General features: G+C 48.8%; 1 protein-coding gene across 1 annotated transcript in view; it reads right to left on the bottom strand.

Annotated features, from left to right (window-relative positions):
• LOC147122616 (neuronal vesicle trafficking-associated protein 1-like) overlaps positions 1-22,606 on the bottom strand; it is an 82,481-nt gene that overhangs the window by 11,849 nt on the left and 48,026 nt on the right. The window contains exon 4 of the mRNA XM_086007858.1: positions 1,685-1,795. Coding sequence (XP_085863984.1) covers positions 1,685-1,795 — 111 coding nt within the window. The remainder of the gene's footprint in view (positions 1-1,684; positions 1,796-22,606) is intronic.

The raw sequence follows: 22,606 nt of genomic DNA, 5'->3' as shown, positions 1-22,606 counted from the left end.
AATTGAGTCTGTGGTGGAACCGTTGGTCAGGATCACGGCTTGCATGTCGTCGTGAAGCAGGCGGAGGATAGTGACAAACTTTTGAGGGCAGCCGAATTTGAAGAGGACACTCCATAGTGCCTCACGGTTGACAGTGTCGAAGGCCTTTGTGAGATCAAAGACGGCCATGTACAGCGGTTGGTGCTGTTCCCTGCATTTCTCTTGTAATTGACGTGTGGTGAAGATCATGTCAAGTATCCAGCCAGATAATTAAGAATGACTTATGTTTCCAGATTTGATTCCTGACCTGTGCTGAATTGGCTGACCTTGACTAGGATGGCAGTAAGCGCAATAGAAAATACCTCGGCGTTCCTGGGTTAAGAACATAAAACATAAGAAATAGGAGCAGGAGTAGGCCATTCAATGAGATCATGGCTGATCTGATCTTGGCCTCGGCTCCATTTCCCTGCCGGCTCCATTTCCCTGCCCGCTCCCCATAACCCTCGACTCCCTTATTGTTCAAAAAATGTGTCTCTCTCCACCTTAAATATATTCAACGACCCAGCCTCCACAGCTCTCTGGGGTAGAAGATTCCAAAGATTCACGACCCTCAGAAGAAATTCCTCCTCATCTCCGTTTTAAATGGGGCCACCCACCCCTTATTCTGAAACAATGCCCCCTAGTTCCAGATTCCCCCACGAGGGGAAACATCCTCTCTGCATCTACCCTGTCAAGCCCCTTCAGAATCTTATACGTTTCAATAAGATCACCTCTCATTCTTCTAAACTCCAATAAGTATAAGCCCAACCTGCTCAACCTTTCTTCCTAAGACAACCCCTTCATCTCAGGAATTAGGGAAGGGGAAATCAGCCAGGTTCCCAGTCCTGATCACGATACTCTAATAGAAGTGCACGTTTATGGATATTGGGGGAAGGGCAGGATCAGGCTCAGTTTTTATGCCCCCCGCGCCCCCACCAGTTGCAAACCTTCTGCCATTTCAGTCATGACTCGCACGTCAATAATAGTCATTTGAGGGAGGTACTGGGAGACAGCTGGCACCTTTGGAACCACACCCCAACAAGTAGTTAATGCTTTCATGAGAGGTGGAGGGAAGAGAATTATTGTGAGCATTACTATTACCTGGCATGTATATTTAACAACAACTGGCATTTATATAGTGCCTTTAACATAGTAAATCTTTACAGGGCCATTAGCAGAAAAAAAATTTGCACTGAGCTACATAAGAGATGTTAGGACAGATGACCAAAAGCTTGGTCAAGGAGGTAGGTTTTAAAGGAGCATCATAAAAGGACAGGGAGGTGGAGAGGTTTAAAGAGGGATTCCAGAACTTGGGGTCTAGACAGCTGAACGCACCTCTGCCAATGTGGGGGCAAAGGAAATTGGGGATGTACAAGTGGCCACAATCGGAGGAGCGCCGCTATCTCGGAGGGTTGTAGGCTGGAGTTTAGGACAAGGTGAAGCCATGGAGGGATTTGAAGACAAGAATTTTTAAATTGAGGCGTTGCTGGACCAGGAGCCACTGTAGGTCTGTGAGCACAGGGGTGATGGGTGAACGGGACTTGGTGCAAGTTTAATGCAGCTAATGTTCAAATTTGTAGTAATCCCGCTAATGTACGGTCAATGGGTTTTTACAGAATAATTGTAGATTGTCTTCTTACTGGACTTGTCAAAGGAAAATGCTCACCTTGAAGACAAATCCGTCAGGGCAGCTGTGCTCATACTTGTAAGCTTTGTACACCACCAGGAACACTATGCAGGTAAGAAATGCCAGTGCAAAGAGAATGAGAACTGTGACCTGCAAAAGAAGAAAAGGTACAGTATTATTTTTAAGGGAATTACACACTGTTGCAATTGGTTCCCAATTTTACCTCATACACAGAGAAATTATGCTTTTGAAATTTACAACATAGCAGCATTGTTCCCTCTTCCTTACAGACTATTATTGAAATGATAAAATGTTAATAATTAGCCTAGAATATTAGAGAAAAATATTAGGAAAATTAGAGCTCGTCATTCTCTTCATCCAGATGCTGTGGTCAGTCTTGAACCGATTTCAGTAAGGGGCCTAAAACAGGAGTTAGGCCCCTGATTTGCATAGACAATGGGCCCAATACCAGTTTTGTGCGGCCTCCCTGGACAACTACAGGGCTCCCTAACCAATATGGTGTGCGGCTCACTTTTAGTGTGGACCATATTGGACCCTTCAGCACTCATTTTTCGCCCGACTAACACCATGCTTTGAAAACAAGTGTATTTTAAGCACGACTAACCTCTAACAGACCAAAACTTAATTTCAACACTTATTGAATTCCATGCAGGTGACTAATAACTGAACCGAGAAGGACATTTGAAGGCAGTGTAGGGAACACCAAGTGACTACAGATAATACAAAATGTGCAATTTTTGCAACTTTCCATGCTCCAATCAAACTAGAGTAATTGACTGTGAAATGTATTCATATGGTTGAAGTCTATGAAAGTGTGACTGTACACGACACTGAACAAAGGTGGTTAGGTCCATTAGTTCCAACATCTGGGTACCAACTCTTAACCATGTGATCCCTTGAGAGTCACATGAATTAACAACTATTGGACAAATTTAATAGATCCTGCAAAATAAGAAAAACTGTGACAACATTATGACAGAGTTAAAAGTGCACAATCCAAAAATGAAAAATGCACAACAGTTCTATTCTAGTGTTAGAAATGAATGAAATGATAATTCTAGTGTTTTATATTTCAGATATGACAAGAATTGATTACAATAGCTTTTCAATTCTTAATTTCATTCAGATCATTCCGCCCTATCAACCTAATTAATAACATGTTTCAGGAGGATTAACGCCAATTTTTTTTTTATTGGCGATCTTAATTAACAGCAACAAGCTTAAAAGCAACAGAATTACCAATCAAAGTGGTTCCAAGCTGTACTGTGTGACTACTTAGATTTTAGGAATTGCACATGTAGGGATAGAAATTAGTCTGAGCCCCAGTTAAGGGCCCAGACTCGGCGCTACGCGAGCAGTGCGCACCTGAACAAAGAGGCCTGAGGATCGATGGAAATTGGTCCATGAGCCTCATCAACATTCTCGGGGCGAGCTGCCGACGCTGGTCACGTCTCCACGGGCAGCTCGCCTGAAGGAAGAATTCAATTTCGGGCCGCCTGCCTCAGCGAAGTCCCGGGAGGTGGTTGGGCGTTGAAGCAGTCTACAAAGGGGTAGGAGGCGACTGAGGCCTGTGGAGTCGGGGGAGCCTTCCTGGCTCCCCAGAAAGGCCACAGGGGCCGCTGAAGAATTCCTGCTCATCGCTGACTAATTTCACTAATGGTTGCATCTGCAGACGTCAGGCCCCTCATTAGCATGTCTGTCCGGGATGCCTAAAAAAAATGGGCCGCATAAATTTAGCAGTGAAATCAACACCTGCACATGTGGGACACAGGTCATCCCACTGCTAAATTGGTGTGCTTTGCGCCCGCTCAGCTTGGTCCAACATGAATGATCTATAAGTGGAAACAACCAATCCTCCCATCCCCAAACAGAAACGTCTTGGATGATGGTGTAATGAGAAATGTGGTGAACTTGGGTGCAGCAAGGATCTTCTTTACCCCCCCCCCCCCTCCAACCCCCCAAGTCATCCAAATTTTCCTTTCCTTTATCCTTCTCCATCCCCTGAAGACAAACCCTCATGCTGTGGTATGGCTCTATGGGTACCAGCCAGGCTACCCAATCTTGGCCAACCGGCCACTCTTCATGCATGAGCCTGGACGTTAAATGTTATCACACTACCCAACAGGAGAAAAGCGGTCTGGTATATCAGCCAAGCCCAATCCTGTCTTCATCCTACTTCCATATGGGCATTTTTCAGCAGAGGTCATTGGATAACTGTGGTAAACCACTGTCATACCTGTCTGTGTCTGTATGTGTATTCCACTAGGTACAGGTCTGGACATGCCTCGGCTGACTCCTCCCACTATTCCAGGTATATAAGTGACTACCTCCCAGTCCCTTAGTATTCTGGACGGGTCGACCACTCGAGACAAGACCTTCATTCTTTAGTTAATAAAAGCCTGATTGTTACTCGCTCAACTTCAGTCTTTTGAGTAATTGATGGCGCATCAATTTTATTAACTAAATTTTTTATAATGGAGAAGATCCTCACACCAGCATGCCTGGACCTGGACAGTCGGGAAGCGGACGCTTCCACCAAGTTTGCTCACTGGCTCACGTGCTTCGAGACATTCCTGACTGCCTCCACTGCGGTCGAAACGGATGCGGACAAACTGTCTGTCCTGTTCTCCAAGGTGAACCACCGAGTGTACTCAGTCATCCGGGATGCGACCTCGTACACAGCCGCCCTCCAGCTCCTCAAGACCCAGTACACGCGCCCTGTGAACGAAGTATACGCTAGGCACCTTCTGGGGAGTCGCAAGCAACAACCTGGGGAATCGACTGAGGAATACCTCCAAGCACTGTCCGTGCTTGGCCGGGCCTGTGGGTGTAAGGCGGTAACGCCCACTAAGTACACGGAGGAACTGATCCGGGATGCCTTCGTAGCGGGCCACAGGTCCAACTACACCAGACAGCGACTGCTGGAGCAGAGTGACCTCACCCTCGACAAAGCCTCCGACATCGCACTAACGCTGGACGCAGCCTTCCGGGGCATGGATGCCTACTCCTCTGCACCGTGGACGCCGCGGGGAACGACAACCTGGGACACGGTAGGACAGCCCCATAGCACCGTGCCACCCCAGCCACAGCCCAACAACGGCCCAACTACCGCAGCAGTGTCCCAAAGCCAGACAGCAGTATCCCAAGGCCAGAAATGCTACTTCTGTGGCCAGGCCAAACACCCCAGAGCGCGCTGCCCGGCGAAGAATGCAACCTGCTCGGGCTGCGGGAAAAAGGGACACTACGCCAGCGTCTGCAAGGCCAAAGCCACCCCGAACGCCAGCAGCGCCGCGTGTGGGCCGTGCGAGCCGCCATCTTGGGCCTCCCCAGCCATGTGCGAACCACCGCAGCAGCAGCCATCTTGGACGACTCCAGCCACATGGGAATCATGGGCGCCGCCATCTTGGACACCAGCCGGGACGCAGCAGACCGCCAACCCCCCCCCATCTGATACTCGCAGCGACACACCGACCCCTACGCTGGCCTCTGTGACGCTGGACCAAACGAGACCGCACCAGCTAGCTCGGTCCAAAATGGACGTTAAGGTAAACGGCCATGCAATAAACTGCCTTTTTGACTCCGGGAGCACAGAGAGCTTCATCCACCCCGACACGGTGCGGCGTTGCTCTCTCCCAGTCCTGCCTGCGCACCAGCGGATTTCTATGGCCTCCGAGTCCCAGTCAGCGGACATTGGCGGCTACTGCGTGGTGACACTAGTAGTAGACGGGACTGTGTTCAATAATTTTAAACTCCTGGTCCTGCCCGACCTCTGCGCTGCCGTTCTACTGGGGTTGGATTTCCAGTGCCACCTCAAAAGCGTTACGATGGCGTACGGTGGCCCCCTCCCCCCACTCACAGTCCGCAGCCAGCAGCCTCCAAATTGCCCGCCGCGCACTAGATGCAACCTCTCCACACTCAGAGTCCCACCCCCCCCACTGTTTGCTAACCTCACCCCCGACTGTAAGCCCATCGCCACAAAGAGCAGGCGATACAGTGCCGGGGACAGGGTTTTCATCAAAACCGAAGTGGAACGGCTCCTGAAGGAGGGGATTATTGAGGGCAGCTCCAGCCCCTGGCGAGCCCAGGTTGTGGTCGTTAAGACCGGCGAGAAACAACGCCTGGTCATCGACTACAGCCAAACAATAAACCGCTACACCCTGCTGGACGCCTACCCACTCCCCCGCATAGCTGACATGGTCAACCAGATCGCGCAGTACCGCGTCTTTTCGACCATTGACCTGAAATCAGCGTACCACCAGCTCCCCATCAGCCCTGAAGACCGCCAGTATACTGCTTTTGAGGCAAACGGCCGCCTCTATCACTTCCTTAGGGTTCCCTTCGGCGTTACCAACGGGGTCTCCGTCTTCCAAAGGGAGATGGACCGGATGGTCGATCAAAACGAGCTGCAGGCCACTTTCCCTTACCTAGATAATGTGACCATCTGCGGCCATGACTTGCAGGACCATGACGCAAACCTCGAGAAATTCCTCCGCACCGCCCAACTCCTGAACCTGACATATAACAAGGAGAAGTGCATATTCCGCACAGACCGCCTCGCCATCCTTGGCTGTGTTGTAGAACACGGGGTCATCGGTCCCGACCCGGACCGGATGCGTCCCCTTATGGAACTCCCACTGCCCCACTGCCTAAAAGCTCTGAAGAGGTGCCTAGGGTTTTTTTCCTACTACGCTCAGTGGGTCCCCTACTATGCAGACAAAGCCCGTCCGCTGATCAAGTCCACCTCTTTTCCCGTGACGGCAGAGGCCCGCTTAGCCTTCCACCGTATCAAGGAAGACATTGCCAAAGCCACCATGCACGCAGTGGACGAATCCATCCCCTTCCAGGTGGAAAGCGATGCGTCCGACTTCGCTCTGGCCGCCACCCTTAATCAGGCGGGGAGACCTGTGGCATTCTTCTCACGAACCCTCCAGGGCCCGGAGACCAGACACTCCGCGGTCGAGAAGGAGGCCCAGGCTATCGTGGAGGCTGTGCGTCATTGGAGGCACTACCTGGCCGGAAAACGATTTACCCTGCTCACTGACCAGCGTTCAGTTGCTTTTATGTTCAACAACAAGCAGAGGGGCAAAATCAAAAATGACAAGATCTTGAGGTGGAGAATCGAACTTTCCACCTACAATTACGAGATCTTGTACCGGCCTGGGAAGCTCAATGAACCCCCAGATGCCCTATCGCGTGGCACCTGCGCCAGCGCGCAGATCGATAGGCTGAGGGCCCTCCACAATGACCTCTGCCACCCGGGGGTCACCAGGTTCTTCCACTTCATCAAGGCCCGCAACCTGCCTTACTCCATTGAGGAGGTCAGGACCATGACCAAGAACTGCCAAGTCTGCGCTGAGTGCAAACCGCACTTTTATAGACCAGACAGAGCCCACCTGATAAAAGCCACTCGCCCTTTCGAACGCCTGAGCGTCGATTTTAAAGGGCCTCTCCCCTCCTCCGACCGCAATGTGTACTTCCTCAACATCATTGACGAGTACTCCCGGTTCCCGTTCGCTATCCCCTGCCCGGACATGACCAGTGCCACGGTCATTAAATGTCTGAACAGCCTCTTCACCCTGTTCGGTTTCCCCAGCTATATCCATAGCGACCGGGGCTCATCGTTTATGAGCGACGAACTCCGCCAGTACCTGCTCGCTAGGGGTATAGCCACAAGCAGGACCACCAGTTACAACCCCCGGGGGAACGGACAGGTGGAAAGAGAGAATGCAACTGTTTGGAAGGCTGCCCTACTAGCCTTAAAGTCTAGGGGCCTTCCGACCTCCCGCTGGCAGGAGGTGCTCCCCGATGCGCTCCACTCGATTCGGTCACTTCTCTGCACTGCCACCAATGCCACCCCTCACGAGAAAATGTTTGTCTTCCCAAGGAAGTCCACATCGGGGACATCATTACCGCCATGGCTGACGTCCCCAGGGCCGGTACTACTGAGAAGACACGTGAGGGCCAATAAAACGGACCCCCTGGTCGAGAGGGTCGACCTCCTCCACGCCAACCCCCAGTACGCTTACATTGCGTACCCGGACGGGCGGGAGGACACAGTCTCCATACGAGACCTCGCACCCTCGGGGACCGCTGTAACCCACTACCCATTACCACCCCCCCCCACGACCCGATATCCAACCCCAGCAGCCGGCTCGCCTTGGACCGTCACCCATGAGGACTACACTCCAGGGCCCCAGCCTACACGGGACGCGACGCCGGAAGCTCCACCACCCCTGCCGTCGCCACGTCGATCACAGCGGCAGACAAGACCTCCGGAGAGACTCCAATACACGAACTTTTAAATACACTTCACCCCGCCGGACTCATTTTTAAACAAGGGGTGAATGTGGTAAACCACTGTCATACCTGTCTGTGTCTGTATGTGTATTCCACTAGGTACAGGTCTGGACATGCCTCGGCTGACTCCTCCCACTATTCCAGGTATATAAGTGACTACCTCCCAGTCCCTTAGTATTCTGGACGGGTCGACCACTCGAGACAAGACCTTCATTCTTTAGTTAATAAAAGCCTGATTGTTACTCGCTCAACTTCAGTCTTTTGAGTAATTGATGGCGCATCAATAACAATCTCGAATGAGACGCCAAACTGATTTTCCACCTCCCCCAGCATACTGAACAGCCCATCATCTGAAATAAAAACAGAAAATGCTGGAGAAACTCAGCAGGTCAGGCAGCATCTGTGAAGAGAGAAACAGAGTTAACGTTTCAGGTTGATGACCTTTCGTCAGAACTGGAAAAAAGCAGGAAATGGAACAGATTTTTAAGCAAGTGTAGGGGCTGGGAAAGGGGGGAGGAGATGAAAGAACAAAAGGGACAGTCTGTGATGGGATAGAAGGCAGGAGAGGTTAAGAGACATTAAGAGATATTCAAGGCAAAAGGAGATGGTAATGGGACAGGTTAAGAAACAAAGGATGGCTCCAGATGAAGTGTAAATTGCACTGGCAGAATGAAAGACAGCTGCCATGTGGGAGAGAAGAAAAAAAGACAAGAGTGTGGATAAAAAATATATATATGATAGGGGCCAGGGTTATGATCTGAAATTGTTGAACTCTATGTTGAGTCCGGAAGGCTGTAAAGTGCCTAATCGAAAGATGAGGTGCTGTTCCTTGAGCTTACGCTGAGCTTCCGTGGAACAATGCAAGAGGCCGAGCACGGTGAGGTCTGAGTGGGAATGGAACGGTGAATTAAAGTGACAGGCGACCGGAAGCTCGGGGTCACCCTTATGGACTGAACGGAGGTGTTCCACAAAGCAGTGACCCAATCTGCGTTTGTTCTCCCCAATATAGAGGAGACCACATAGTGAGCAGTGAATACAGTATACTAAATTGCAAGAAGTACAAGTAAATCACTGTTTCACCTGGAAGGGGTGTTTGGGGCGCTTGACAGTGGGAAGGGGGGGGAGGTATAAGGGCATGTGTTGCATCTCCTGCGCTTGAATGGGAAGGTGCCGGGGGAAGGGGAAGGGGTGTTGGGGTGATAGAGGAGTGGACTAGGGTGTCACAGAGGGAGCGGTCCCTACGGAATGCTGAAAGGGGAGGTGAGGGGAAGATGCGTTTGATGGTGGATCACGCTGGAGGTGGCGGAGGATGATCCGTTGAATGTGGAGGCTGGTGGGGTGAAAGGTGAGGACAAGGGGAACTCTGTCGTGGTTCCGGGAGGGAGGGGCAGGGGTGAGGGCAGAAGTGCGGGAGATAGAACGGACATGGTCAAGGGCCGTGTCAACCACTGTAGAGGGGAATCCTCGGTTGAGGAAAAAGGAAGACATGTCAGAAGCACTGGTATGGAAGGTGGCATCGTCAGAGCAGATGCGGCGGAGACGGAGAAACTGGGAGAATGGAATAGAGTCCTTACAGGAGGCGGGGTGGGAGGAAGTGTAGTCCAGGTAGCTGTGGGAGTCAGTGGGCTTGTAGTGAATGTTTGTTAATAACCTAACCCCAGAGATGGAGATGGAGAAGTCGAAGAAGGGAAGAGTCGGAGATGGACCATGTGAAGGTGAGAGAAGGGTGGAAATTGGAAGCAAAGTGAATGAAATTATCTAGTTCAGGGTGAGAGCAGGAGACGGCACCGATACAGTCATCAATGTACCGGAAAAAGAGGTGGGGGAGGGGACCCGAGTAGGACTGGAACAAAGAGTGTTCCACGAAAAGGCAGGCATAGCTAGCACCCATAGCAACACCTTTGATTTGGAGGAAGTGAGTGGAGTCAAAGGAGAAGTTGTTCAATGTGAGAACAAGTTCAGCCAGGCGGAGGAGGGTGGTGGTGGATGGGGACTCGTTGGGCCTCTGTTCAAGGAAGAAGCGGAGCGCCCTCAGGCCATCCTGGTGGGGGATGGAGGTGTAGAGGGATTGTACATCCATGGTGAAAAGGATGCGGTTGGAGTCAGGAAACTGGAAACTGTTAAAGTGGCGGAGAGCATCGGAAGAGTCGCGGATGTAGGTAGGAAGAGACTGGACAAGGGGAGAAAAAAGAGTCGACATAGGAAGAGATAAATTCCATGGGGCAAGAACAGGCTGAAACGATGGGTCTACCAGGGCAGTCCTGTTTGTGGATCTTGGGAAGGAGGTAGAAGCGGGCTGTGCGGGGTTGGGAAACTAGGAGGTTGGGGAACTATGAGGTTGGCAGCCATGGGGGTGGGGGGTGGGGGGGGGGGGGGAGATCTCCAGAGGAGATGAGGTCAGTGACAGTCTTGGAAACGGTGGCTTGATGTTTGGTGGTGGAGTCATGGTCCAGGCGGAGGTAGGAGGTGGTGTCGGAGAGTTGGCGTTCAGCTTCCGCTAGGTCGAGGTCGGCTCGCCAAACAACAACAGCACCACCCTTGTCAGCGGGTTTAATGACAACTTCTTAGGCAGGAAGGAGAAGGAAGAAGAATGACAATGTTGGGGCTGGATCTGAGAGAATGGAGTGCTGCAAGTTCAGAGAGCGGTAGGTTGGAGTGAGTGAGGGGAGCAGAGAAATGGAGACGGCCGATGTCACGGAGGCAGTTTGCAATGAAAAGATCTAGAGAGGGTAAGAGGCCAGAGGGAGGGGTCCAGGTGGAACGAGAATTCTGAAAGCGAGAGAAAGGGTCAGACGTGCGGGGGGAAGACTCCTGGCCAAAGAAGTGGGCACGGAGACTAAGGCGGCGGAAAAAGAGCTCAGCATCATGCCGAGCTCAAAATTCATTGAGGTGGGGGCGTAAGGGGATGAAGCTCTGTCCTTTGCTAAGGACTAATCGTTCGGGGTCAGAGAGGGGAAAGTCAGAGGGGATAGTGAAAACGCGGCAGGGAGTGAGATTGGGAGAAGGGATGGGGTCAGAGGAAAGTGAATGGGAAGGTGGTTCAGGAGAGGCTTTGGTGTCCAAGAGTTGTTGAAGCTTGCGATCCTTGACACCTGAAAAGGAAGAAAAAAAGTTTTTTGTTAAAGCGTGAGGTGAAGGATGAAATGGAACTGCGGACCAGGACAGCTTTGAGATAGAGTGAGTCGGTGCTGCTGAAGAGAGAGGTCGAGGGTGTTCATGTGGCGGCGCATGGCATTCAGCGTGAATCTCAGGATACGGCGAGAGCAGTGGTTCGAGGAACACTGAATATCTTGGAGATATCTGTAGTCCTGGGTGGATCCAAAACACGAAGGGTGGAATTTCGGTTGGAATCCACGTGGAGTAAGTCGGAGCCGGAGACAGTTGCTGAGGAAAGATATGTGGCTGTGAAAGCGAGTTTTGGTAGATACCTGATCAAACACGAGAAGGGAAACAGAAAGCAATGAGGATGAACAAGGTAAAAGAGACAAACGGAAATCCCGTCGGAGAGAAGAGCAGAACTTCAAGGTGGGCATTCCTGGAAGAGAAGAAGTGGCAGTGAATTAAACACTAATACAAAAAGAAAATACTGCAGATGCTGGAAATCTGAAATAAAAACAGAAAATGCTGGAGAAACTCAGCAGGTCAGGCAGCATCTGTGAAGAGAGAAACAGAGTTAACGTTTCAGGTCGATGACCTTTCATCAGAACTGGAAAAAAAGCAGGAAATGGAACAGATTTTTAAGCAAGTGAAGAGGCTGGGAAAGTGGGGAGGGGATGAAAGAATAAAAGGGAAGGTCTGTGATAGGATGGAAGGCAGAAGAGGTTAAGAGACATCATCTGATATGTACTAACTCAGCACAGTTCAGGAATCAAAGCAGCTGTGGGGTTCGGAGTAAGACAATATTTTCCAATTTCATGACAATGCACCTTACATTTGGATTTATGGTTTTAGGCATGTGAAGCGGCAAACCTTACAGCAATGTCAGATTGCGCTACAAAGGAATGATTCAAATGGACTTGGTCTCGTATTTGACTCCGAGATGAGCTTCCGACCACATATCCGCGCCATCACCAAGACCGCCTACTTCCACCTCCGTAACATTGCCCGACTCTGCACCTGCCTCAGATCATCTGCTGCTGAAACCCTCGTCCATGCCGTAGTTACCTTTAGACTTGACGATTCCAATGCTCTCCTGCCCGGCCTTCCATCTTCCACCCTCCATAAACTTGAGCTCAGCCAAAACTTGGCTGCCCATGTCCTAACTCGCACTAAGTCCCGTTCACCCATCACCCCTGTGCTCACTGACCTACATTGGCTCCCAATCCAGCAACGTCTCAAATTTAAAATTCTCACCCTTGTTTTCAAATCCCTCCATATCTCTATTGTTGTTGTTACCTCCTCCAGTCCTCAGAGATATCTGCGCTCCTCTAATTCTGCCCTCTTGAGCATCCCTGATTTTAATCGCTCAACCATTGGTGGCCGTGCCTTCAGCTGCCAAGGCCCTAAGCTCTGGAATTCCCTCCCTTAACCTCTCCGCCTCTCGACCTCTCTTTCCTCCTTTAAGACGCTCCTTAAAACCTAGCTCTTTGACCAAGCTTTTGGTCATCTGCCCTAATTTCTCCTTATGGGGCTCGGCGCCAAATTTCTTTAAATCTTATAACACTCCTGTGAAGCACCTTGGGATGTTTTACGACGTCAAATGTGCTATATAAATACAAGTTGTTGTTATATAGCGCCTTTCACGACCTCAGGATGTCCCAAAGTACTTTACAGCCAACTAAGTACTTTTGAAGTCTAGTCACTGTTGTAATGTAGGAAACGCGGCAGTCAATTTGTGCACAGCAAGGTCCTTTTAAATGATAATGACCAGATAATCTGTTTTAATGATGGTGATTGAGAGATAAATATTGGCCAGGACACCCGGGAGAAAGCCCCAGCTCTTCTTCGAAATAGTGGCGTGGGATCTTTTACGTCCACTTGAGATGGGGCATCGGTTTAATGTCTCATCTGAAAGATGGCACCTTCAACAGTGCAGCACTCCCTCAGCACTGCACAGATTGTCGGCCCAGATTTTGTGCTCTTGAAGCCACAACCTTATGACTCAGAGGCGAGAGCGCTACCCACTGAGCAATGACTGACACCTACTTATTAAAAACAAATGCCATTTCTTTAGGTTAAAGTTAACCACTTTGCACTGTGTGTTATTCTTTGAAGGTTTCCTATAAATGCAGTCTTGTTTCTGCCCCCTCATATTCTGTCAGGCTAGTGCTCACTTTGATTCCACTTTAGTTTTTTTTTAAGAAAAGGTGACCTTGGGTTCTGATCAGTGTGATGCAGCGGCAGCACAAAGCTATCTTTTTATAGAGGCCTAAATGAAGGACCAAGGGAGGAATTCCAGAGCTTAGGGTCTAGACAGCTGAAGGCATGGCTACCAGCTGTGGGGCGAAGGAAATCGAGGATGCACAAGAGGCCAGAGTTTCTAGAACGCAGAGTTCTCGGAGGGTTGTAGGCTGGAGGAGGTTACAGAGCTAGGGCGGGGTGAGCACCAGGATGAGAATTTTTTTTTAAAGTCAAGGCATTGCTGGACCAATGTAGATCAGTGAGAAATTGGAGGGGGCCAAGGATAGATCCTTGGGGGATGCCAGAGGTGATGTGTGGGAGCAGGAAGAGAAGCCATTGCATGAGATTCTTTGGCTACGACTAGATAGATAGCAATTGAACCAGGCGAACAGTGGGAAGTAGCTGCATAGTTTTGTGAAAAAATGAGTTTAACTAGGAGACCATGTGGTTAGCCTCAATTTCAACACAGTGAGAATGCAGGGAGGTGGAAGCGTGGCCAGAACCTGAACAAGGTGTACACCGAATTGCACCAAATTCAATCTTTCACCGAGTGTGACTAATTTATGGATCATATTAATTAAATGTGCCAGTTTTAAGAAGCCTCACATCTATTAGAATCAGTTTCCACAGAAAGGGGGCTTCAGTTTTGAAGTAATAAAAGGAAAATTGGTCTTCAGCAGAAATGTTACCTGAGAAAAGATGTTAATCACCATCAAAATCAAATTTTAGACAGATGATTTGTGCTGGTTGTGATATACTGATTGAAGGCAGCATGGTATTAGTGATATAACTATATCCTATTCAATGGGCAGATGAGCCAAGCAGTTAACATAATAAATACTGCGGCATACAAGATTAAGCTGACAAAATGGGTAGCTTGGTTTCATTTTATAACTGAATGTACAAAGAGATCATTACCAACCTCAAACTTCCCTTCTTCCTGCAAGTTGCTGGCATTTGAAATCTAAGCCATTTTTAATTCATCTCAACTTTTGTCCCACTCTTTATAACCTTAAATGGTGTCCTGCACTATAGGCCTTAGCCCTTCACTTAGGCTTCTGTGAAAATGAAACTATATGGTGTAGGTGTGGGTAAAATAATGCTTCATGTTGAGCAGACCACATTCCCTGTAAATAGTTTAAAATATTGACTAAATGTATACGATAGCAAAATACTGCGGATGCTGGAAATCCGAAATAACAACAGAAAATGCTGGAAAAACTCAGCAGCCCAGGCAACATCCGTGGAGAGAGAAAGAGAGTCAACGTTTCGGGTCGAAATCCTTCTACAGAACTGAGAGAAAAGGCAGGAAATGAAACAAAAGGCAGTTTGGGGGCTGGGAAATGGGGGAGGGGATGAAAGAAGAGACATTAAGAGATATTCAAGGTGAGACGAGATGGTAATAGGACAGGTAAAGAAACAAACAATGGCTCTAGATGAAGTGTGAAATGCGCTGGCAGAGTGAGAGACAGCTGCCATGTGGGAGAGAGAAAAACAAGGAAAAGGCACAAACCGAAAGTGTGGATAAAAAATATGATCTGAAGTTGTTGAACTCAATATTGAGTCCGGAAGGCTGTAAAGTGCCTAATCGGAAAATGTATATGCCAGTTAACTATGATGCGACAGCACCAGTATAGATGGACAAGAGGGAAACGTTTCAAACAGACACAGAAAAAGTATTGTATCCAAGCCTAATTATTAGGTTATACTACTGGATCCCTGGTGCACCGTGCAGACACATGCCAAGCACTACGTATCATCTAAGGAATATTTGACAGCTTGTATCCAAAACGTCCCCTACGATTGAAGAGGCACTTGTAAAACATGCACGTGGTCGGACCCTGGGTGTAAAAAAAAGTCACCATGAGGCACAGAGCAACACTGCCAGCTTGACGCCATGTGATTCACACCATATGCATGCGCTGATGCTTGGCTACAGGGTCTTCTGCGGCTGCAATTCTATCTATGCCAGAATCACCCTGATCAATCCAGCAATGTCATGCAGGCTGCCTGACTGCAGCATATTCCAGCTGGCATGTTGAAGTCACTCACTGAAAATCCATTAAAGAAAACTATATTTTCCTACCAGTGAGCTCACTGATCTAGAAATTCATTATAGCCCAGGAATGAGTGGTGTCATTATAAAAGTTGGAGAATTAGCGCCAGGCACTAATGCTTTAGACTGCATGCAGAATTCATGCTCACTGATCAAAGAAATGATTGGAGTTCTAATTCAAGTCTTTAAGCCTAAGCTCATTGGCGTTGGACCAATATCAGGTGCAGGCTAATCGCAAGTCATGATTGCCACAGGCTTTTTTCACTACTTAAAAGGGAGGTTCATTGATGCTGCAGAACCTCATTCTCAGCATTGCTGGCTGTGCAGCTGCCTCAGCAGCAGCAGCAGGTCAAGGAGAAGGAGCCGCAGAACTGAAGCAACTGCACTCATGGCAGATCCACGCCCCAGGGAGAGAGCCCGCAGATTCTGCGATCAACCATTGGAGGTGTTGGTGTTGGCTGTGGAGAGACGGAGGGCGGTGCTCTACCTGGCAAGTGGCAGGAGGCCCTCGATGCGAGTCTTCCGCACCATGTGGAGGGAGGTAGCACAGCATATCTCGGGCAGCAGTGTGGCCCCCCAGGACCCACACACACACACACGCACAAAGAAATTTAACAACCTCACTCAGGTGATCAAGATGAGTGAATGCTTCAACAAATGCCACATACCACCATCTGAACCACAGTCTTCACACACTTCCCAAATCACCACACCCACAGCACTCACCCACCAACAATCTCTACCTACCAACACTCACCCACATCTCACGCCTTGCACACCGACAGCTATTCAACTATGGCAGGCACATCACCCAAACACATTGCTCCACACTCACTCACACACTTTCCTTTCTCTTGCAGGCCAAGGTGGGTCACAACAGGAGGGAGCAGGAGTGTACAAGCAGGGGACAAGCCGACACCCAACTACCGTCTGCGCTGGAAAATAGAGTGCGGCAGATTATTGGGCACCAGGTGGTGGGCGTCGTGGCCACCAGCGACGTTGTCCCCCTTGGTGTCAACAATGGTATGTTCATCCCTACTCCTTCTTCTCACATCTCACTTCCCCCTCACCCCACAAGCCTTTCGCACTTTCCAGCTAATCATGCTGTATGCATGCATTTCTCCCTTCCTGCCCCCCTCCCCTCACCTTAACCAGATTCTTGTGTTTTTATTCCTTCAGATAATGAGCAAGCACCTGAGCAGCCTGTCCCTGAGGGCATCGTAGAGAGTGAGGCGGGAGAAGAAAGAACACACCGCGTCACTGCATGTCTCACCCACAGGCACCAGCTCAGATACTGGCAATACGTTTTCTTTTAGAGGCTAGTATAGTAGTGGGATCTGCACAGGATGAGGCACCGGGGATGAGTGGGCTGCAGCAAGGCCGGGGGAAAGGGTAGCTCGGGCGCCAGCTCCCTGGAGGGAGAGTTCGCGCGCGATTCCTGTTGCACAGAACTCAGATGAGAACCTCGATGGGGAGGCTTTTAGAAGGTGATGGGCATGCACACGGAGATCATAGGTGCAATGGCAAGGGTGCCCGAGAGACTCTCAACAATGGTAAGGAACGTGGAGGAGTCCGCCTCCAACATTGCACAAAGCTCTGCGCACACCATGGAGGCCATCATTTCCAGTCTGCAAAGGATGGTAGACTCCCAGAGACCGTAGGGACCCAGACCTGCTGCCGTGTGTGATGGGTGATCTGGCAGCACAGGCGGAAGCAACGCAACATCTTAGTGCTGTAATGCAGTCTATGCTTGGTGGCATCCAATCTCAGACTGCTCTCATGCAGTCTCAGCTTGATGCCATGCAAGCTCCGACTGCTGCCATCGTGGCTGGGTCTACCAGCATCGACCGGGGCTTTCACGGTGTCGCAGCAGGCCAGCAATCTGTGCTCCAACAGATTACTAGGGATGCTGAGGTGCTGCCCCGGGGGAGTGGCAGTGGGTCAGTGGAGCAGGAACCTGCTGTCCTCTCTCAGGATGACAGCATTCCTGCTCCCACCACTGCCACTCCGCCATTGCCCTCGTCTCTGCCCGTCATCCAGCCAGCCCAGACTGCTGCCACCCATGCCGAGATGGTCGAGGGCGTCCTGCAAGGCCATCTGAAGTCTCCCGCTAAGGTACCGAATTCTTCCCCTATAATCCCTTGCAGAATCTTGACTTAGTCCCTACAAAGCAGCTAGAATAATAAGTAACATCACTTTTGAGCATTCAACGCTACCATTTCATGACATTAGAATACACTCTCGTCAGCTGAGAATGGGCTTGAATCTACGTCCTCTAATAGAGTGGATCCTGTTTCCATGACAAATCTGAGAGCGAATGTTCAGTAATGGATTCCTGTGCTCGCGAAAATGATTTATTCAGTCTACTAATTCAATTCTTTGGAGCATAAAATTCCCACTTTGCTGTTATTTATGTCACTTAAATCAAATTACTGGATAATTCAAATTTTGTTGAGGCAAAAAAACAACTTTGAATGATCCAGTAACTTGATTTAAGTGACATAAATAACAGAGCAAAGTGGGAATTCTATGCTCAAAAGAACTGAATTATTAGACCATTCAAATTAAGGACCTTTGAATTAAGACTAGACTGCATTTTATTTCTCAATTTCAGGGAGATAATGAGGTATACCCACACATGCTGAAATGTGTATGTGTTTCTTTCACGGAAAAGATTTATTAATAAGGTTAGGATGATTCCCATGGGAATCCACTCCCATGGGAATTCACTCCCATGGTCTTTGCATTCACTAAACTTGGTTGTCTGATATTTCACAGTTGAACAGGAAGAACTCTCAAGAAGGCACTTTCCATCTGGAGCTAAAGACTGTGCACCACCACCGAATTGTTAAAATAACCTGAAGAGAGTGTGGTGAGAGACACCCTGTTCCCAAAACATGCTGTAGTGTGGCTTGGCCAGCTGTCAAAGCACAGTTGGACTTCTTCTGTCACACAGAGTGGCAGCAAACAACAGACTTCTGGCAACTTGTCGAAGATTCATTGTAGCATTTATAATCATTTGCCAGCAGAGGTTATTTATCAGAGTTGTGATACTTTGATCAAGGTCTCCTCATCATTGGGTGGAAAGAGTGCAGCATCTGTTGAGACCGTGGCATGCAAAAACCTACACACAGGCCGTACAAGAATCTCACTAAATTCTTATTCACCACATCCTATAACTCAAAGTCAGGAAGCAACCGCCATTCTCCTGGTTTTCCTACTAATCCAACAGCGTTTTCTTTAAATACAAAATGATTCGATCATAATGCTGGTGGATATGAGGGACACCAAATACAGTACACAGTTACAAAAGCAAAATACTGCGGATGCTGGAAATCCAAAATAAAAACAGAAAATGCTGGAGATACTCAGCAGGTCAGGCAGCATCTGTGGAGAGAGAAACAGAGTTAACGTTTCAGGTCAATGACGAAAGGTCATCGACCTGAAACGTTAACTCTGTTTCTCTCTCCACAGATGCTGCCCGGCCTGAAACGTTAACTCTGTTTCTCTCTCCACAGATGCTGTCTGACCTGTTGAGTATTTCCAGTTTTTATACCAAATACACTGTCCCTGGTTACAAAATCTTGAGGCAATGGTAAACTAATCAAAGTATAAATCTGTTCTTTATTCAGTTGTAAATTGAACACATCACAAACACAGGTTAAAATGTTTGCATAGGGCTCCAGAGATGGGCCAACTGTTCTCTTATCTCTCTATAAAGCCCACGACCATCCAAGATTCAAATATTGCTTCTATGTTGCTAACACATCTCTCGCACTCCTGCAGAGGATACAAGATCAACCGGATAGTTAATCCCTCACATCTTTAACATCCAACTTCTCTCGTCACAACCTTTCTTGTCTCTATTTTATCAATACTTTTACGATAAGCCACACTCTGAATTTCCCCTTTTGTTTCTTCCACGCTCCAAATACACCACCCTACAAGGTCCTCCTGACATCCTCAGTGTGGCAATCACAACACAATGCACAATCTCCTATTCATTTTTTTTTTCCATGGCATCAAAACTGAAAATCCTGTCTTGCCTGCCTTCAATGGGGGAAAAATTCAATGGGTTAGCGCCTCCCGTTATCACCCCCAGGGGGCGATAACAGGGTGCTAACAATTTACCACCCGGGCGCGGCGAGAGGAACAACTCCCGCGAACTTCAGTGAGAGGTTTGCGGCGGCGGTAAGACTTTGCGACACAATCTCCTTCACCCGGAGATCGTGACGTCATTGCTGTGCGCATCGCCCCGGACCCAAACTTCAGTATCGCCGCACGATGACACCAACAGGAGGCATTGATCGGGAAGCCGGGCGCATCGGGGGCGAAAGTTAAAGAGGAGGTCGCCGAGGCAAGTACCTAAATTTGTGAAACGGCTTTGGTCAATTTTTTCAGTTCTCCTGGGCCGCCATCGATCAGCCCGGCACTCTGCTGGAGTGCGCGGGGCTGACCAAGCCGGATCGTGGCCATCATCGGGGACCAGCTAACTGGTCCCATTGCAGAGCCTGCAGTGATGGCCCTTCCCTTTAAGGGAGGGAAGGAGCCTCGGATCTCGGCAGCGCTGCATGGGACATTGTGCAGCGCTGCACCAGTACCGCCCCGCCTGCGTTCTTTAGCGCTCCAGGAAGGAAGTGGAATGCTTGAGTTAGAGCTCCACTTCCTTCCTGGAGAGCTAAACCCAATTTTGTGAAAGTTGGGAATCATTAGCATTACGTCTGTGTGGTGATTATTCTTTATGTTTAGTAAGAAGTATTGTGATTGGTTGTTTGTTTCCTGCCTTGGGATATATGCTGTAATCTCATTGGTAGTTGATGTCATGTGATTTGTGGTGGCCATCTTAAATTCAGTTCTTTCCAGCCTTTAGTTGGGACTGGGTGTTGAAGATGTGCTACAGGATTTTTAAATTAATAAAGCCTAGATTAGAAAGGCAAATCTATTCTTCATTTCAGTCCGTGAATGATTGAGACACGGACAGCAGGAGTTGAAAACAAGTCTTTACTGATGGAAGTCAATAGTGAAACTGAAAACAACAGAGGCTCACTAGCGCCTTTTATACAGGGGTGGTCACTGCCGGTACTGCAGTCTGAGACCAGTTATTCTCTTAAAAGGTACATACACAACAATTCCTCCCCTTTTCGATGAACAGTACATAACATTCATTTAACAACTAAATTATAACTAATTACAATCACAATTACGGTTGCTAGATACAGTGGTTAAGTTTAAGCAATTATAAGTTCAGTCTTTGAGGAGGCTTCCTGATTCTGTCTGGATAACGCCTCTTTGGGGTATCAGGTTCTTCTGGCAATGTTGAGTCGGGATCAATGTCGTTGTTTGCTTCATCTGCTTCCAATATTACCGGTTCTGCGGTAGCTGCAATTGGAACGTCGATTTCATTACCAGGTGTATCAGATCGTGATTTGGAGTTGACGTTTTCCAATGACTCTAGAATCTGGTCAGCATGGCGTCTTACAATGCTCTCCCCAACGTCCACGGTATACATGAGAGGCCCTTGTCGTGTACAAATCGTTCCTGGCTGCCATTTCTCAGTGCGGTAGTCCCGGGCCAAAACTGGTTGACCTATCTTAAAACTCCTGGTCGGCCTTTCATTCATATTCTGAAACTGCCTGTTCTCCACATCTCTTCGGACGTTTGGCTTAACCAAATCCAAGCGGCATCGTAGTCTTCGATTGAAGAACATCATGGCTGGAGTTTGGTTGGTAACCGCATGTGTCGCATTCCGGTAGGCAAACAAGAAGTTGTCCACCTTGAGTTGTAGGGGTATATCTTCATTACACATTGCCTTGATAGCCTTCTTGAATGTTTGGACAAACCTCTCGGCCAATCCATTAGTGGCTGAATGATATGGGGCAGATGTGTAATGCTTAACACCATTGTTCTTTAAGAACCTCCGGAACTCTTCAGACACAAACTGTGGTCCATTGTCAGAGCAAATCTGTTCAGGCAGCCCATTCCTGGCGAATATGGTTCGTAAAACTGTGATAGTTTTTTCTGTGGTGGTTGAGGACATTTTTATTACCTCTGGCCACTTTGAATGTGCATCCACCGCAGTTAAAAACATCGAGTCCATGAAGGGACCAGCAAAATCAATGTGCACCCTTTGCCATGGAGATGAGGGCCACTCCCGTGGATGCAGAGGAGCTTGTGGTGGGGCGTTTTGGACCTTCTGGCATCCTGCACAGCTCTTGGTGATCTCTTCGATTTCTCTATCGATTCCTGGCCACCACACAAACGCCCTGGCTAAGTTCTTCATTTTTACCCCACCCAGATGACCCTCATGAAGCTCATTGAGCACTCTATCCGTCAACTTAGGTGGGATTACTACTCTAGATCCACAAATGTAAGAAGTCACACAACACCAGGTTATAGTCCAACAGCTTTATTTGAAATCACAAGCTTTCGGAGCGCTGCTCCTTCTTCAGGTGAAGTGGAGAAATGCATAAAGACACAGCTTATATAGTCAGAGAATCATGTCAGATGTTTACAGGTAACCTCTCCACTTCACCTGAAGAAGGAGCAGCGCTCCGAAAGCTTGTGATTTCAAATAAAGCTGTTGGACTATAACCTGGTGTTGTGTGACTTCTTACATTTGTCCACCCCAGTCCAGCTCCGGCATCTCCACACCTAGATCCACACATCAAGGTTCCTCTGCACACTGACAGCGGTTCTCTTCTCGGCGAGAATGCTGGCAGCAGTGGTTCGCCATGTGCTGGCCATCCCTTCACCGTTAAATCATAGACCCGTGATAGTGTCGGGTCATTCCGTGTTTCCTTTTCTATGTTTGCATTCGTCACAGGGAGACATTCGACTATGGTCGAGTGGAATAACTCCATTGGATCCACTGCAAGGTCGTCTTCTTCCACCGTCGGCAACGGTAGGCGTGACAATCCATCAGCATTTCCATGCTGTTTAGTTCCTTTGTACTCGATGTCATATTGGTGTGCCCCTAGGAAAAGGGACCACCTCTGCAGCCGTTGTGCTGTCATTATCGGTACGCCCTTCTGAGGGTTGAAAATGGAGACAAGAGGTTGATGATCGGTTAGTAGAGTAAATTTTTGACCGTGGAGGTAGTGATTGAACTTCTTCACCCCCCACATTAGGCTGAGGGCCTCTCTGTCAATCTGAGCGTAGTTACGCTCGGCAGAAGTTAACGAGCATGACGCAAAAGCTATCGGCCTCTCCAAACCATCAAGGAATTTATGTGACAGTACCGCCCCAAT

This window comes from Somniosus microcephalus, chromosome 2, assembly GCF_052327205.1.
Source record: "Somniosus microcephalus isolate GS21.2 chromosome 2, FLI_Smic_1.0, whole genome shotgun sequence".
Lineage (NCBI taxonomy): Eukaryota > Metazoa > Chordata > Chondrichthyes > Squaliformes > Somniosidae > Somniosus > Somniosus microcephalus.
Note: the sequence above shows the minus strand (reverse complement) of the source record. Positions and strands in the feature narration are given on the sequence as shown.